Below are 14,707 nucleotides of genomic sequence, written 5' to 3'. Positions count from 1 at the left end.
CCTCTGGGAGAGCTGCCAGCTCAGAGTACAAAGCTCAGCTAGGGGGGCAGAGATGACAGATGCTTCTGTGGCTCTTGAGTTACAGGTGTGGCTGCAGGGAGGACTTTTCAGGCTCCTTTGCTGGTAGCTGCAAACAAGCCCAGCTCCCATCGCAGGGGTGAGTCGTGTGTTCCTGCTGACCCCACAGGCTGAGCCCTGGTTTTGTGGATTCATTTCTGAGAAGTGGAACTATGTTGCTCTAAGGGCCCCCGATGAGAAAGAACAAAGCTACAGAACACAAGAAACCCCATGAGCCATCCAAACACATGAGCCAAATGCTGAAGGAAATGGAACAGGCTGGACAAGGTGGGTGCATTTCCCTCAGCCTTCCCCTGGGACTCAGCAGCCGGGGCCTTTCCCTGCACATCTGGACAGGCCGTGCCCGGCACAGTGGGAAGGGATCCATGGCAGCCTCGCTGCCCCGCTGCTGCCCTCACGGCCTGCAGGGCTGTTTCCCAGCCTGGCCTGGCTGCAGCTTCTCCCCAGCCTCTGCAGCAAGGCATTTGGCACCAGCTGGCATGGAGCCCTAACTGCAGTACAGGCCATGCACACCCTGATGTCCCCTGCAATTTCCCAGTCACTGAACACATCTGGAGGGGCAGCTGTTTGGAAGAGGGAAGGCCCTAAGAAGACACCTCAAATCCCATCTGATTTCCTGAAGCCTATCCATGACTTTGAAAAGCCTTGCCTCCTGAAGATGCCACCTTCCCACTGGGGAAAAGCCCCACCTGATCCAGCTGTCCCTTTTCCTTTCTCCAGAAGTGGAAGGAGAGGCTGTGCTGAAGGCTGAGTTTCCCAGAGGAAGCAGTGGCTCATTGGCAGCCTCTGCTGCAGGAAGGGAGGCGCTGCCAGGCACAGTCACAGGAGGAAATTGCTGTGCCTCTGGGCCTAAACCCTGCTGAGCCTTGAGCTGCCCTCTCTGCTGCTTGGCAGTGCGGGCACACAGCTTTACCTGAGCCCCGTGCAGTGCTCACTTCCCCATAGAAGGGGGGATCCCAGCACACCATGGAACATTTCCCATCTGTGCTCCTTTCTAGATTGGGACCATGACTTGCAGTGTTTGGAAACGCTGGGAAACTGCGGTTTAAGGATCTTGAAGCCTGGTGAATGTAGGTTATCAGAAACCCTTTCCTGACAGTGAAATAATGGTCCACGAGTAATCATGGTCAACAGAATTATTCATGTATCATTTACCTTAAAATACTCTAAAATTCAGTGTGTTCTGGAAATTTTGGCCTCCAAATCTCTACTCCAGTGCCCAACAGTGATCCCATATGATCGCTGTCATTGGGAGGAAGGAGCATTTGGCTGTCCATCCTCAACCCATGTGCAATGCCAGTGTCTCCTTCCCTGTGCTCTGTGCAACCCCAGAGAAGAGCAGAGAGGGAAGGGGCCGGGCCCAGGGCTGTGTCCCGGGGCTGAGCCTTTCACAGCTCCTTTGCCAGCCACAGGGAGCCTGAGCTGCTCCTGATGCTGCTGCCAAGCCCTGGCCCTGGCTGGGGCTGGGTTTAGAGCTGCTGGCAGCTCCAGGGAGTCCTTTCTGCCCCGACTGCCCCGCAAGGGGCTCCTTCCATCCCAGTGTGGGGCCACCGCAGGCTCGTGGTCCCCCTGCCCCTGCTCCAGGGTGGAAGGCAGAGCTGAGGGAGTGCCTTGGAAGGCACCAATCACCCAGGGGCACTCACTGCCACTGTGGCCTGAAGGAGAATCTTCAGCACTGCCACAGGAGCTGTTCTGTCCTGCCTTTCTTTGAAGATAACCCTGTTGGTAAAAGTGATCTGGCTTCCCAACCCACGTTCAGGATTGAGCCTCTGGGAGATGCTGAGGGTAGGTCAAGGCCTTTCCCCCTGCGAGAGCTGCCAGCTCAGAGCCCAAAGCTCGGCCAGGGGGGCATCGCTGCAGGTGCCAGGACAGAACCATGCACGTGTGTGCCCTCGCCCTGGGCCATCCCCTCACCGCTCCTGTGGCTCAGTGCTGCCCGTGCAGATCTGCAGAGATGGTAGAAGCTTCTGTGGCTCTTGAGTTACAGGTGTGGCTGCACGGAGAACTTTCCCAGGTCCTTTGGTGGATGTTGCTCGCAAGCCCATCATCCATCGCAGGCGTGAGTAGTGTGTCCCTGCTGATCCCGCATGCTGATCCCTTGTTTTTATGGATCCATTCCTGTGAAACTGAACTACTTTCTGTTAATGTTCTTCAACAGGAAACAACAAACACACAGGAGAGAAGGAATTGCGTGAGTTAAACAATGTCCTGAAGGTCGTTGTGAAGGAGCTGTGGAAGGGGCAAGGTGGGTCTATGTCCCTCAGCCTTCCCCTGGGACTCAGCAGCCGGGGCCTTTCCCTGCACATCTGGACAGGCCGTGCCCAGAACAGCGGGAAGGGATCCATGGCAGCCTCGCTGCCCCGCTGCTGCTCTCACAGCTGCAGGGCTGTTTCCCAGCCTGGCCTGGCTGCAGCTTCTCCCCAGCCTCTGCAGGAAGGCATTTGGCACCAGCTGACAGGGAGCCCCAGCTGCACCAGGCGCCATGCACATCCTGATGTCCCCTGCAATTTCCCAGTCCCCAGGAAGATTAGGAGGGGTGGCGGTTTGGAAAAGAGACAGGCTTGTCACAGCCCCAAGAGCCTGGGCCTTATCCTGATCCTTATCCATGTCTTTGACAAGTATTGCCTCCTGATGTTTCCACCTCCCTGATGTGTAATGGTTCCATCTGATCCAGTTGTGCCTCTTCCTTTCTCAAGGGATGGACAGAGATGCTCTATGGAGGGCAGCATTTCCTGAAGGAAGGGAGAGAATTCCAGGCATGGGCACAGGCACAGGAGGTAATTGCTTTGCTGGCCTCAGCCCTTTGTGAGGCTGTGTGGCAGAAGCTCGTCTCCAAGGGCCTGACCTGTGTGAGAGGTTCTGACTGTTCTTTGGCCTGTCTGAGCTGACTGAGCAGAGATAGGCAAGAAGGAATAGTTGTGGCACTGCCTGCTGCACATTTCCTCAGGAAATTAGTGAGGGTTTCCTCTGTGCGAGTCAGAGAACCACCATGGGCCCTGGGCAGATCCAGGAACCCCTCCAGGGATGTTGCACAGGACCTGCAAAGAGGGTGGAGAGTGACCAGGAGCCAGTCCAGGGCTCTCCAGGCCCCTGTGCAGCTTTGGCCATGGCCATTCACATCTGGCTCCCACTGCCGTACCTGACCCCCTTGCAGTGCCCAGTTCCCAAAGGCAGAAGGAGACCTCAGAACACCATGGAAATGCTTCTGATCTGTGCTTCTGTCTAGATTGGGATCACGACATGGCTTATCTGGGAGGCCTAGCACAAGACAGTTTGAAATCCTTGGAGAATTTTGGAGGCAAGTTCTCAATGTCCCTTTTCCTAAAAGAACAATCAATGTCCATGTTGGAAGAACTCAATCATGTGCCATTCCCTTAAGAGTCTGAAGGTTGTTGAGATTGGGAAACCCTGCCCTGCTCCCTTCACAAACTCTGAGTGATCCCACAGGATCACTGTCAGTGGGAGGAAGGAGCATTTAGCTGTCAGTTTTCTTCCTGTGTGCAATGCCAGTGTGTCCTTCCGTGTGCTCTGTGCAGCCACAGAGAAGAGCAGAGAGGGAAGGGGCTGGGCCCAGGGCTGTGCCCCAGGGCTGAGCCTTGGGTGCAGCCTGAGGATCTCCTACAATGTCACAGGAGGTGGTCAGTCCTGCCTTTCTTTGCAGATACCCCTGCTAGCAAAAGTGATCTGGCTTCCCAACCCACGTTCAGGATTGAGCCTCTGGGAGATGCTGAGGGTAGGTCAAGGCCTTTCCCCCTGCGAGAGCTGCCAGCTCAGAGCCCAAAGCTCGGCCAGGGGGGCATCGCTGCAGGTGCCAGGACAGAACCATGCACGTGTGTGCCCTCACCCTGGGCCATCCCCTCTTGACTTCTGCTCAGGCCTGGCAGCTCTTTGGAGGAGGGAGGGCCCTGGCCCAGTCCCAAAACCCAGATGTTTTTCTGATCCTTAACCATGACTTTAAAAAGCATTGCCCCCTGAAGATTCCACCACCCTGAATGGTGGTTGATTCCATCTGGTCCAGCTGTCCTCTTTCTTTCTCAAGTAATGGACCAAACATCTCTGCAGAAGGAGGCACATGCCAGAGGAAGCAGTAGCTCAGAGCCAACCTCTGCTGCAGGAAGGAAGGCGATGCCAGGCACGGGCCCAGGCACAGGAGGTGATTGCAGTGCCGGGCTCAGCCGGGCTCAGCCCTCGGCGGGGCTGTGTGGCAGCAGCTCTTCCCCCAGGCCCTGCCCTTGCACGGCCCGGCAGCAGCCAAAGCTGGAGGCGCCTCGGCTTCCAGGGCTCTGGAGCTCGTTGGCAGCCCCGGGGAATCGGGACTCTGCACCAACGTCCCTCCCGCTGCAGCTGCTCCCGCAGCCGCCCTGAGTGCCCAGAGGCCCCAGGCACAGGAGCAGCCCCGAGCGGGAGCCCTGCTGCCAGCCCAGGGCCAGAGCCAGCCCTGGCTCCCGGCTGGGCAGGGGCTGCACTGGGTCCTGACAGGGCCTGGCTCTGTCCCCTGGGGCTGGGGGAGCTGTCACAGAGCAGGGAGGGCCAGGGCTGGCAGGGGCTGCTCAGGGATGGGTTTGGCCCCTGTCCCTCCAAGCAGCGACGGCCCAAGCAGCTGCGCTGGCCCCGGGCTCTCCTGCCGGCCTGCTGGGCTTTGTTGTGGGGCACAGCCTGTGCCAAGGGGCGGCAAGGTGCCTGCAGGCCCCAGCTCTGGGCAAACAGAGAATGTCCTGGCCGTATGCACCGTGCTGCCAGCTCAGCAGTGCAGCAGAGCGCGGGCTCACGCTCCCCATTGCTCCCACAGATGCAGCCGGCCCCACAACACCTGTTCCTGATGCCCAGAACAGCCTCAGAAGTGGTTGCCATTGGGAAACACGTTGTTTTGTACAGTTAATGACAGGTCTGCTTTTTTTGGAGCTTTCCTTCATGTTCACCTGTGTTGGACTCTTGTATTACTGCATGAGAATATCGTGAGTGTTTTGATCATCTTTCCCTCAAACAACTTTTTTTAAAAGTCTAATGTAGATAGGAAGGATTTCAAGTGAGGCTGCAGTGGAGCTGTGGGCAGTCCATGGCTGTCCAAAGAATTCTGCTGAGGGTTCTGCTGCTGCCCAGTGCTTTCCTTGGCCTCTCCATTGCTGGACCTTGTCCTGGGGGGCCGCTGGGGCTGCAGCCAGTGCTGGCTCCCCCTGAGGCTGCCTGGCCAGGAGCAGCCCCAGGAGCACAGGGCAGAGGCACAGCAAGGTGGGCAGGAGAAAGAGCGGGGACGAGATTGCCCCTGAAAGGCAGAGGCGCTCGGGGGCTGCTCCTGGCCAGGGAGCCTGCCCAGAGCCGTCCCCTGCTCGCCGGGGCCTCGAGGGGCAGCTGTGCAGCTGGGCCAAGGTGTGCCAGCCGCTCCAGCCGTGCTGGGGAGCCTTGCCAGCTCTGGGCCCTGCTGTGCTGGAGGGTCCCTGTGTGCCACTGGCAGCTGGGGCCTCAGCCACTGCTCTCTCCACAGCAGCGCCTCTGCAGCTTCACGAGACCGGACAAAGACTTCAGTCATGGTGAACTGCTCCTGTTATCATCCATCCCCAAGCCAATTTGCACCATTCCTTCCACAGCTGCCATACCCACTTACTGATGGGGTCATGCTGTCACCACCCATAATAGAACCCTCTGCCCCCAAAGGCGTTGACCCTGGTGTCCAGCCAGGACAGGAGGTGTAGCCCTCCTGCCAGTGGATGATCTGACTCCAGCAGCATCTTTGGGCTTCAGCTCTGGTCCCTGGGTGCTACCACCAGCACGGGCAGAGCTGCTTGTGTGGGCACAGCCAGTGCTGGGCAGGCAGCAGCTGGGCATCGGGCTCCTGAGACCAGCAGCTACTGTGTTTATTTTTCATTTTGCAAGATTTAGGATTATTTGTCATAGAAAATTCTTCAAATATTTTGTCCCTTTTCCCTCAACAGTTCTATATTTTTCAAAGTAGTTTTAGAATTCAGAAAAACTTAGAATATTTTTACACTTTTAGAATAAAAATTAAAATTGTATTCAATTGGTAATCTATCCTCTATGAAGAACTAAGCCACCCTGTGACTCAAAGCCCTGTTCAGAGTATCTTTTCCTACCAGAAACTTGTGCCTAATCACAACAACTAACCTAAAACCTTTTCCCTGATGTTTTTTGGGATTCCTGACAAGATCACCTCTCAGTCTTCAGAGTCAAACTTTGAGCACAGCAGGAATCTCTTCAAGTCACCATCTTTGTTGGCTTCTGCACCAAGTGCCGCAGTCATAGAGCAGGGGCTTTGCTCAGCTTCCATCCGCCCTGCTCCCCCCAGGGCTGTCCTGAGCCCCCTGCTGCAGCTGCTGCGCTGCCATGGAGCTGCTGTAAAACACAACAGCTCTGCCACACCCGCTCAGCAGGACTGGAGAAGCTTTCTGGCCTTGCTTACATTAGGCTGGTGGCTTCTCTAAACACAAGCTGAGCTTTTGAACACTATGTCTCACCTGGCACAGGAACTGATGCTGCCTTTCTCATGGAGGCTAAACTCCCATGGGCTTTAAAAGCTTTCTGGCCAGCATAAGGCCTGGAAAACCATTTAATGCAGCCATTTAGTATTGAAAATGGCCTAGTCTTTGTATCAATGTAGCTTGTTTAAATGCTGGAGCCCACCAGAGCATCCCTCCAGGGCATATCTGTCTCTCCCCCACCTCTGCCTCCATGACTGCCAAACTGCACCTTTGAGAGTTCTTTTCTCCAGAAGCTGAATGGCACCATTGTATTTGGGGGAGGAAAAAAAAAGAAATGTTCTATGATACTATCATCATCACAGTGATATCATCATCATCACAATGAGCTGCAAATTAGTTTAATGACATCAACAACTCAGACTGTGGACTTTCTTCTCAGAGTGCAGCACTGGCGTTACTATCCCAGCTCCGGGCCCTGCTATGAAGGAGGGTCCCTGTGTGCCACTGGCATTATTCATAGTGTGTTATTTGTGGCATCATAGCTACTGTATTGTTTAATGAAGTGAGGAAATTCTAAAAATAACCATTTTATCCAGTGTCTTTCTGTCAGCATTGTGTATGTTAATACTTGCATGGTTGGAGAAGATCAAAGAAAATATAAGTATTTCTTTAAACATCTGTAGGATTTAAAAGCCATTGCGAGGACACGTGATGTTTAAGATGGCTGTCAGGGATGAATGACACAACTCCTGGTGCTACAAGGAGTCACACAGCTTGTCAGGGCTGTCACGTTCTCCTTGGCATGAGCACCAAAGATTTAAGATGAGTTCTTGTCCCGTGGAATTGCTTTTCCAAAGTACAGTGAAGGATAAAAAAGATCACCTTGGAACAGGTTTAAAGGCAATAAACCATGTCCACTGGCCTTGCAGAGCAGGAACTTTGTGGGTTACATCAAAACAAAGAGTGTGAGTTTAGAAATATAAATGATATGTTCCTTGAACGATAGCCTTCATTTATAATACTTAGTTTTAAATGGCATGCTCGTTTAAAGTGATTGTCAAGCTCAGGAGTGGTGCTGGACTGACCATTTAGGAAGTATACCCCTTTTTTAGCCCTGTAGCACATTCAGCAGAGGCCCAGGCCAGCTTCCAGCCTTTGAGATTCTCTGTTGGCACAAAGCAGCTGCACCTCCCCATCCAGTAAAACAGCTCTTGGTGTAAACAATTTAACTTAGAGATGCATGATGATAATTGTGTCTTGCATGCCTGTGCTCATATTCCATAACACATGGAATCCCATCGCTCCACGTGTTCCCAGCGTGGCACAGAGGTGTCCCAAGTGGCAGAAAATGGTGAATGAGCAGTGCAGAGCTGTGTGTTAGGGTGGGGAAAGGGTTCAGCAGCAGCTCTGCCCCACACAGCCCTGGCTGTCCCAGCTTGTCCCACTCCCTCTGCTTGCCCACCCTGCTGCTCAGGCAGCCCAAAGGCCTCCTGCTCAGAGACAATCCCTTTCTCCTGATGTGCAGGAGCTGACATCCATGGCTGTGGCTCGGGTGAGCTGCTGGAAGTGCTTGGTGAGGGGAAGAGATGGGCTGGCTGAGGTGTGGAGAGGGAGGGACAGCTGGGAGCCCACAGGCTCTGCCTGTCCCTTGGCCAGAGTGTCGCTCATCCTGTTGGTTTAAGTCAGCTTGTGTTTCAGTTGCTCTTATGTGTACTGTTAAAGTCTGGCTGGGTTTCAGTCACCACTCCGGTGAGCAGTTTTCTCCCTTGCCAGGTGCCACACAGAGTTTGTGAGCAGGGTCTGGATTTGGCAAGAGCTAATGCTGCGAGGAAGTGCTGGAGGGGAACGGGGGGGATTTGGGTGTCCTGCAGAAAGCATTGACAATTGCAGGTATCTCTCCTGAGAATTCACCTTTACTGGCTTGGTGAGCCACAGGTTTCCTCCAGCTAAAGTCCAGTTTCTTCCAGAGAGAATCATATTCAAGAATGAGTCCAGTCTATGAGCTTTACACACTGCTCCTGTTTATAGTTTCATATTTATAAAGGAAATGCTTTCTTCCTTTAGGCTTAAATGTTCAAAGCTCTTTTAGCATTTAAATCTCTCTTCTAGACCTTCATCTGAGACCTGTTTGCTATAATTTAGATCTGAAATCCCAACCATGACCTTAAGTTATAATCCCTAATGCAGGAAACAACAGTTTGCATTCAGTCAAGAAGGTGTTTAAGTACCTGCAAGTGATTAAACCTTGTCCTAAATTGGAGTGTGTAATTAAAATCACCTATTCCTGATTTCATATTCCAGATTCATATTCCTGCAAATGTGTATGACTTAAACATGAACTTTTTCTGAGTGCACAGGTTCCTGTGCCAGGGTTTGAACTGGCCCTGTCACATCATTGGGTTCCTAAACCAGCCTGGTTAATCAAATAGTTCATAGTTCTTTTCTTCAGGTGCCCATTCTGATCTTCCTGCTCTGATCCATGTGTCAGGTTTCTGTCTGGACTGTCTTTCAGCTTTTATTTTTTAACTCCCGGTCAAGTTAGTGAGTCAGCTCAACTTTAAAGGTAAATTTCAGTAAATTCCTTCCTGAAAAGCTTGAGCTCAATTCATTTCAGAGGAAAAAGACGTCACAAGAAATTGCATATTTACCATTGGTATTGTATAAAAAGTGTGTAATTGCCAGTGCCTGATGACAGGACAGTTTAAGGAGTCAGGCAAGTCCCATTTTTATGCAATGCCCAGGAATTATTTCCAGAGGGCAAATCATTAACCACTATTCCCTAACCTCCATTTTTCCCCCCCCCCACTAAGTTCTGCTGCAGCACAAGGTGACACCATCCATGTATTATAATAGAATCCCATGATTTCTAAGTATTGTTTATAAAAACACCTTGCATTGAAATATTACTACAGTGAAAATGTCACATCTACTGCGTTTTTCACCCATTGAGCCAATTGCTGTGTCAGAAAAGGAAATTGGATTGGTTTGACAAGAATTGTTCTTGCCAAATGTGAGTTGGTTCTGTTTTCTATAGTACATTGAAGGTGGCTTAGAAATGGATTACTTAATCAAGTGTCCATATTCTTTTTCTCTTTAAAAGCCTTGGAGGGAATAGAACAATTTAACAACCATATTTTTGATCCCAGTGTAAGAAATAAAAAGTGAGGTCATTTAGAATCGAAATAAACTTCATAATAGAGATGTTGACAGAAGGTTTATGTTGCTGCATTAATCAGCAGCACAGTAATTACATAGGTCAGTGAAGGAGGTCATAAAATACCAAAAATGCTTCCCATATGCATGGTCTGTCTCCCAAAATACTTAATTATCCATCAGCATTTCTATGTGTTAATGACTAGGAATCCTTTTGGCATGGAATGCAGAGAAGTTTGTTTCAGCCTCTCATATTTTCCTGTAAATGTGATGACTGAAGCCTCTCGCATAATTTTCCCCATTTCTTTATTTCATCGGTGTCAATTTGTCTAAAAAAGTTGTGCTTTAGGTTATTTTATCCTGGAAGCAGTTCAGTTTTTCTTCTCTTTCAGGAGGCAGCGTCCTGATCTTTTCAATAATTTCTCAGGTTATCATTCACTCTGTAAAATATAACAAGATGGACCAAACAAGTCTAAATCAATAATCCAAGAACAGGAGGAAAATATGGAAATATTCCATACAGGATCACTCCATTAAGCATAGGGAAAAAAAGCCCTAGGAAGGAAACAGTAATACACAACAGAAGGTGTCTATAGTGGTTATTTCCAGTCAGAATGATAGTGGTTTATATTTAGGCAGCCTAGAACTGTTCTTCTACTTAAAAAATTAGAGAGTAAAGAAAATTGGGACAACTTTTGCTTGACTGTTGTCATCAATACCAACTCCTTGCTGTTGTGAGGTGAGGAGCATCTTGGCAATTTGTTCCAGGTGGCACAAAATTTGAGAGGAGGCTGTGGGTGTGCATGTGCTGGGCAGATGTGCAGGTGAGAAAGAAATCCTTGACAGGAGGAGGGAGCAGGGACTGATGGCACTCAGGGATCTGAGCTCAGAGAGTGAAAGGAAAGGTTGAATTTGCAGAGCCTCGTCTGTGAAAATGCTCAGATTCTTCTGGAGGAAGTGATGTCATCTCATTTTATTTTCTGACTTTGCCTGGAGCTGATACTGTTTTCTACTAAAGGAGGTAAGAAGTTTTGTATTACAGAGAAGTCTGCCAAAAAGCACAGAGCTTCAAGTTTCGGAAGAAGTTAGCTGTAGCAGGTGAATATATTCCCATCACACAAAGCTTAGACTACTTCTGGGTCTCTAGTCAGAGGAGAATCGTAAGCTAAGTAAGCAAACCAGATTACTCTCACTGGGAACACTTTAAAGCAGCATTTTGATTTCACAGGAGGGAATAATGGAAGGTATTGTTATTTATGGTGAAGAGAACTGTGCAGAGCAATTTAAATAGATTAATTTGGCAGCGTAGAAAATGTATAGCATCTCTTTCTGTGGCAGGACCACTTTTATTTCGAATGCAAGAGTCTTTCACAGCTTTCCCTAATAATATTAATAGCAAAACCTTGACTTCCAATCCAGTCACGTAATTGCAAGTTCATTTATCCCAAAGGAACTGCAATATTTACCCCCAGTGTGCTGCAACACTGGCACTGGAGCCACTTGCCTGCCTTTTTCCGTGCTGGGTTCTTGTTGACAGTGTTTGTTCTGGGGAGGCTTTCCCTGGCTTCTCCCTAAATCCTCCTTTTATCTGCCTGGCCGTGTTTGCTGCGTGGGAGTGACTCGGTGGTGGCTCAGTGGCAGTGCCACACACAGGGACACCCCGCCTGTCCCCTCCTGGCTCCGTTTGCTGGCCCTGCTGGAGCTGTCCCCCAGCTGATCCCTTCCTGGGGATGGAGGGGTGGAAGTGCCCTGCCAGCCCTGCTGCAGCACAGGGACAGAACCACAGCCCAGGGCAGGGCTGCTTCTGTCACCCCATGCCCAGCTGCCTTCCACAGCTGCCTCCCCCGCCCTTCTGTGCATGATTTGGATTGTGCTAGCCCCTCCTACACCAGAGGGATTCCTTTTTGCCAAGGGGATGAGCAGTCAGTGTTTCTGCAGCTTTTCTTCCCTGAATTGGTGCCTGGAAGTTCAGGCAGCAGCTTGGTGACAGCTGTGCATATCCCTCCTTCATCTGCCTGCCCTGACTTTGTACAGCCCCCCCCAGCTCTCGACTTCTCACAGCACCAACTTTCTGGGTGATCAACAGATTACCCATCTTGCCTTATTTGCCTCCAAAAGAAAAAGACGCATTTCACACGCAATCATCACTTTAAAGAAAAAACTCCCTCCCCTTCCCCTTTCAGAGCCAAGCACTGGAGTCCCCATGAGAGGCTCTCAGAAAGCAGAGCTCCCAGTCCAGAGTCGCTGCTTTGGGGTTACACAAGAACCAGCACCAGATGTGGTCCTGGATCCTAACCAGCCCTCAGCCCCCCTTGTAAATACCCTCGTGTTCCTCAGCACACTGCAGGAGCAGAGGCACCCAGGGGTAGCCTGCCAAGCAGCATTTAAACCTCCCAGGAGGCTGGGCCTGAGCGAATAAATGTCACAGATGTGAGGAAATACAGTGCAGACAACTCCTGCACTCCAGTGACACAAGGCAGTTACTCAGCAGCCCTGCAAAGATTTGTTCTGTTTGGGACTCCTGCTGAATCACTGCCCATGTTTGCTGTGCTGTCCCCTTCCCTTCATCCTCCTGGCATCCTTTCAACTTTGTCAGTGTGTCATCTGCCTGCTTAGCAGCATGATTAAAATCCAGACTGATAGTTGCCTCTCTCATGCCTGCCTGGGGTTATCCTCTTTGTGGTACTCAGCATGTTTCCCTGGACTTGGCTGGGAATCTGAACCTCAGATACTCAGAACTGCAGCCCATTAAAAAACCTAAGGAAAACTGCAATCACATCCTAAGGAAAGTGAAAAAAAAACCCAGAAAAACGAAAAAAGCTAGAAAAGGATGTCCTGCACGATACATAAAACTTGGGTTAAATTGATCTGGTCTTACATATTCGTGTCCTGAGATAATCCCAGGCTGGAAATTCAAAGACTGAGGTTGTGGTGGGGAGAAGGAGCTGGTCTCTGAATCTGTTTCAGTCCTTTATTACAGAAAAAAGATATCCAGGTATACCTAATTCCACCTCCCCTATGGCAGGAGATCTTTAAGGTCACCTAAAGATCTAAAGATTGACTTGACAGTCTCTTCCAACCCAAAGCACTCTCTAATTCTATGATATTTTCACAATTCCAGATTGTGAAAATCTAATCTGTGTGCTCAAGTCAAGCAACCTGAAAGGTGTAAATTGCATCAGGAGAGTGGCTTTAGCTCAGAGACCATTCTTGGTGTCTGAAAAAAGAATTTTTGTACATTTTTATAGCTTTTCATGGTACCCATCTGAAAATTTGGCAAAATCTGATAAAAATGAATAGGTATGCATGGTCTTAAGGGATCACAAAGTTAAAGCTCAATGTCAGAGACTGAAAAATAAAGCATGGGCTGAAGCTCAACCATTATTTTAGGTATCTGTAGTCAAGGATTTGCCTGTGTTCTGTGCACTATTCCACAGAGGAATGCACTTTATAAGAAAAGAAATGGTTGGCCAATAAATGCCAAATGTAATCTTTGAGCATTAGGAAGTTATTTCTGTGGAACAACTTCACAGCATCGTTCCTAAAGCACTTGAAAAATAAGGTGTAGAGGCTGTGACTGACTGTGGGTTGCAGTCCCTCCTTGTTTGAGGAGAAGAATATTCCCTGAAGGCTGCCTGAGCCTGCAGTGCTAATTGCCATCACAGCACCCATCACCCCTTCCTGGAGCAGAATGTTGGGAGTCAGATTTCAGTGGAAAGACCCCAAACCTTTCATTAATCTGAGGAATCAAAATCAGGCCCTGTGCTTTGTTTTGTGCAGAGCCTCTGCTCACAGCAGAACATTTCAGGGAGGTTCATGGTGTCCCATTAATCACACCACTGAAAAATCTGGTACTCCCTGCACATCTGCTCTGCTTTTGCTCCCTGTGCTTGACACCATGACACGTCCTTGGCATGAGTTCACACAGCATCAAAGCATCTGGGGCTGCACAGGCTGAGCTCAGCCAAGTTTAAAGCACAGCTTTGACAGGTTTAAGCCAAGCTCCAAGTACAGCATTTTCACTCTTCTGGAGCTGGGAAATCGAAGGGGCACTGCTAGGCACAAAATTACACAAGGCAGAAATAAGAGCAGTCAGAGCAAAGGCAATGCTTGTGCAAATTGCAGAAGAGGAGGTTTTGCTACCCATTTCTGTGCCAGCAAGCAGGCAATGGTGGCATTTCCAACCAGGCATTTCCTGGAGTTTGTGGGGCACCACTCTGTTGTCACCCATGAGCCCCCCCATCATTATCTGACATTAATAAATCAGAAGTAAAATTAAATACTTCACTTGTTGAAGAGATAGTTTTGTTTTCTTTGCAAAATATTTTTCTTCAGATTTCTAACTCAACCAAACAAAAAAAAAAAAAAAAAAAAAAAAAAAAAAAAGCCAAATATTCAAACTGTTATAAGCAAAAGTTGTGAGAGAAGCTGGTCCTTAGTCTGAAAGGTTGGTGTTTCCATTAATGAGTGTACATGGCTCTGCTTAATTTCCAGTGCTGTCCACATTCCCCAGGGACAATTCCTTTAGCAGGGAAAAAAAGAATAAGAAAACCAAGAATAAGGATGTTGTCTCTTCATTTTGTCAGAAAATCTCTCTCTGTGCTTCTGGAGCCCTGGCTGAGATGTGACAGGTTTTTCAGAAGCCTTCCAGCTGTGAAATATTCCCACCAGTGGCAGGGTATTCCTGGGTAAATGCACTGACTTTGAACAAAAGACCTTTCAGTGCAGCCAGGGGTTGGGATCTCTCAGAAAAGCTGTGATTAATGTGTCTACAGCAGAATTATACACCAGGTTTATTCCTGTGCTGTCCTTTTTATCTTTACCTTTGCTGCTTTCCTCCCTCTCCCCCTGTTCCCTGCCTGCTTTTCTCTCTTTGGGTTGGGAGTTTTTGTTCATCATGATTTACAGTTTCCAAAGGATGCTTCAAATGCATTTAAAAATAAGAAACTTGAAACTTAAATAAGTATAAAGCTTTTCAGGTAAATACTGTGCAGGATATGAACAATCAAAGCTTTGATTTCACATCCAAACCCCGTCATTAA

At 49.5% G+C, this 14,707-nt stretch overlaps 1 protein-coding gene across 1 annotated transcript in view; it reads left to right on the top strand.

Annotated features, from left to right (window-relative positions):
- LOC144247009 (uncharacterized) overlaps window positions 1–14,707 on the top strand; it is a 60,143-nt gene that overhangs the window by 27,924 nt on the left and 17,512 nt on the right. Inside the window, exon 7 of the mRNA XM_077786208.1 lies at window positions 2,237–2,323. Within this exon, the coding sequence (XP_077642334.1) occupies window positions 2,237–2,323 (87 nt within the window). The remainder of the gene's footprint in view (window positions 1–2,236; window positions 2,324–14,707) is intronic.

This window comes from Lonchura striata, chromosome 12 (genome assembly GCF_046129695.1).
Source record: "Lonchura striata isolate bLonStr1 chromosome 12, bLonStr1.mat, whole genome shotgun sequence".
NCBI lineage: Eukaryota > Metazoa > Chordata > Aves > Passeriformes > Estrildidae > Lonchura > Lonchura striata.
This window is presented reverse-complemented; position numbering and strand designations above follow the sequence as displayed.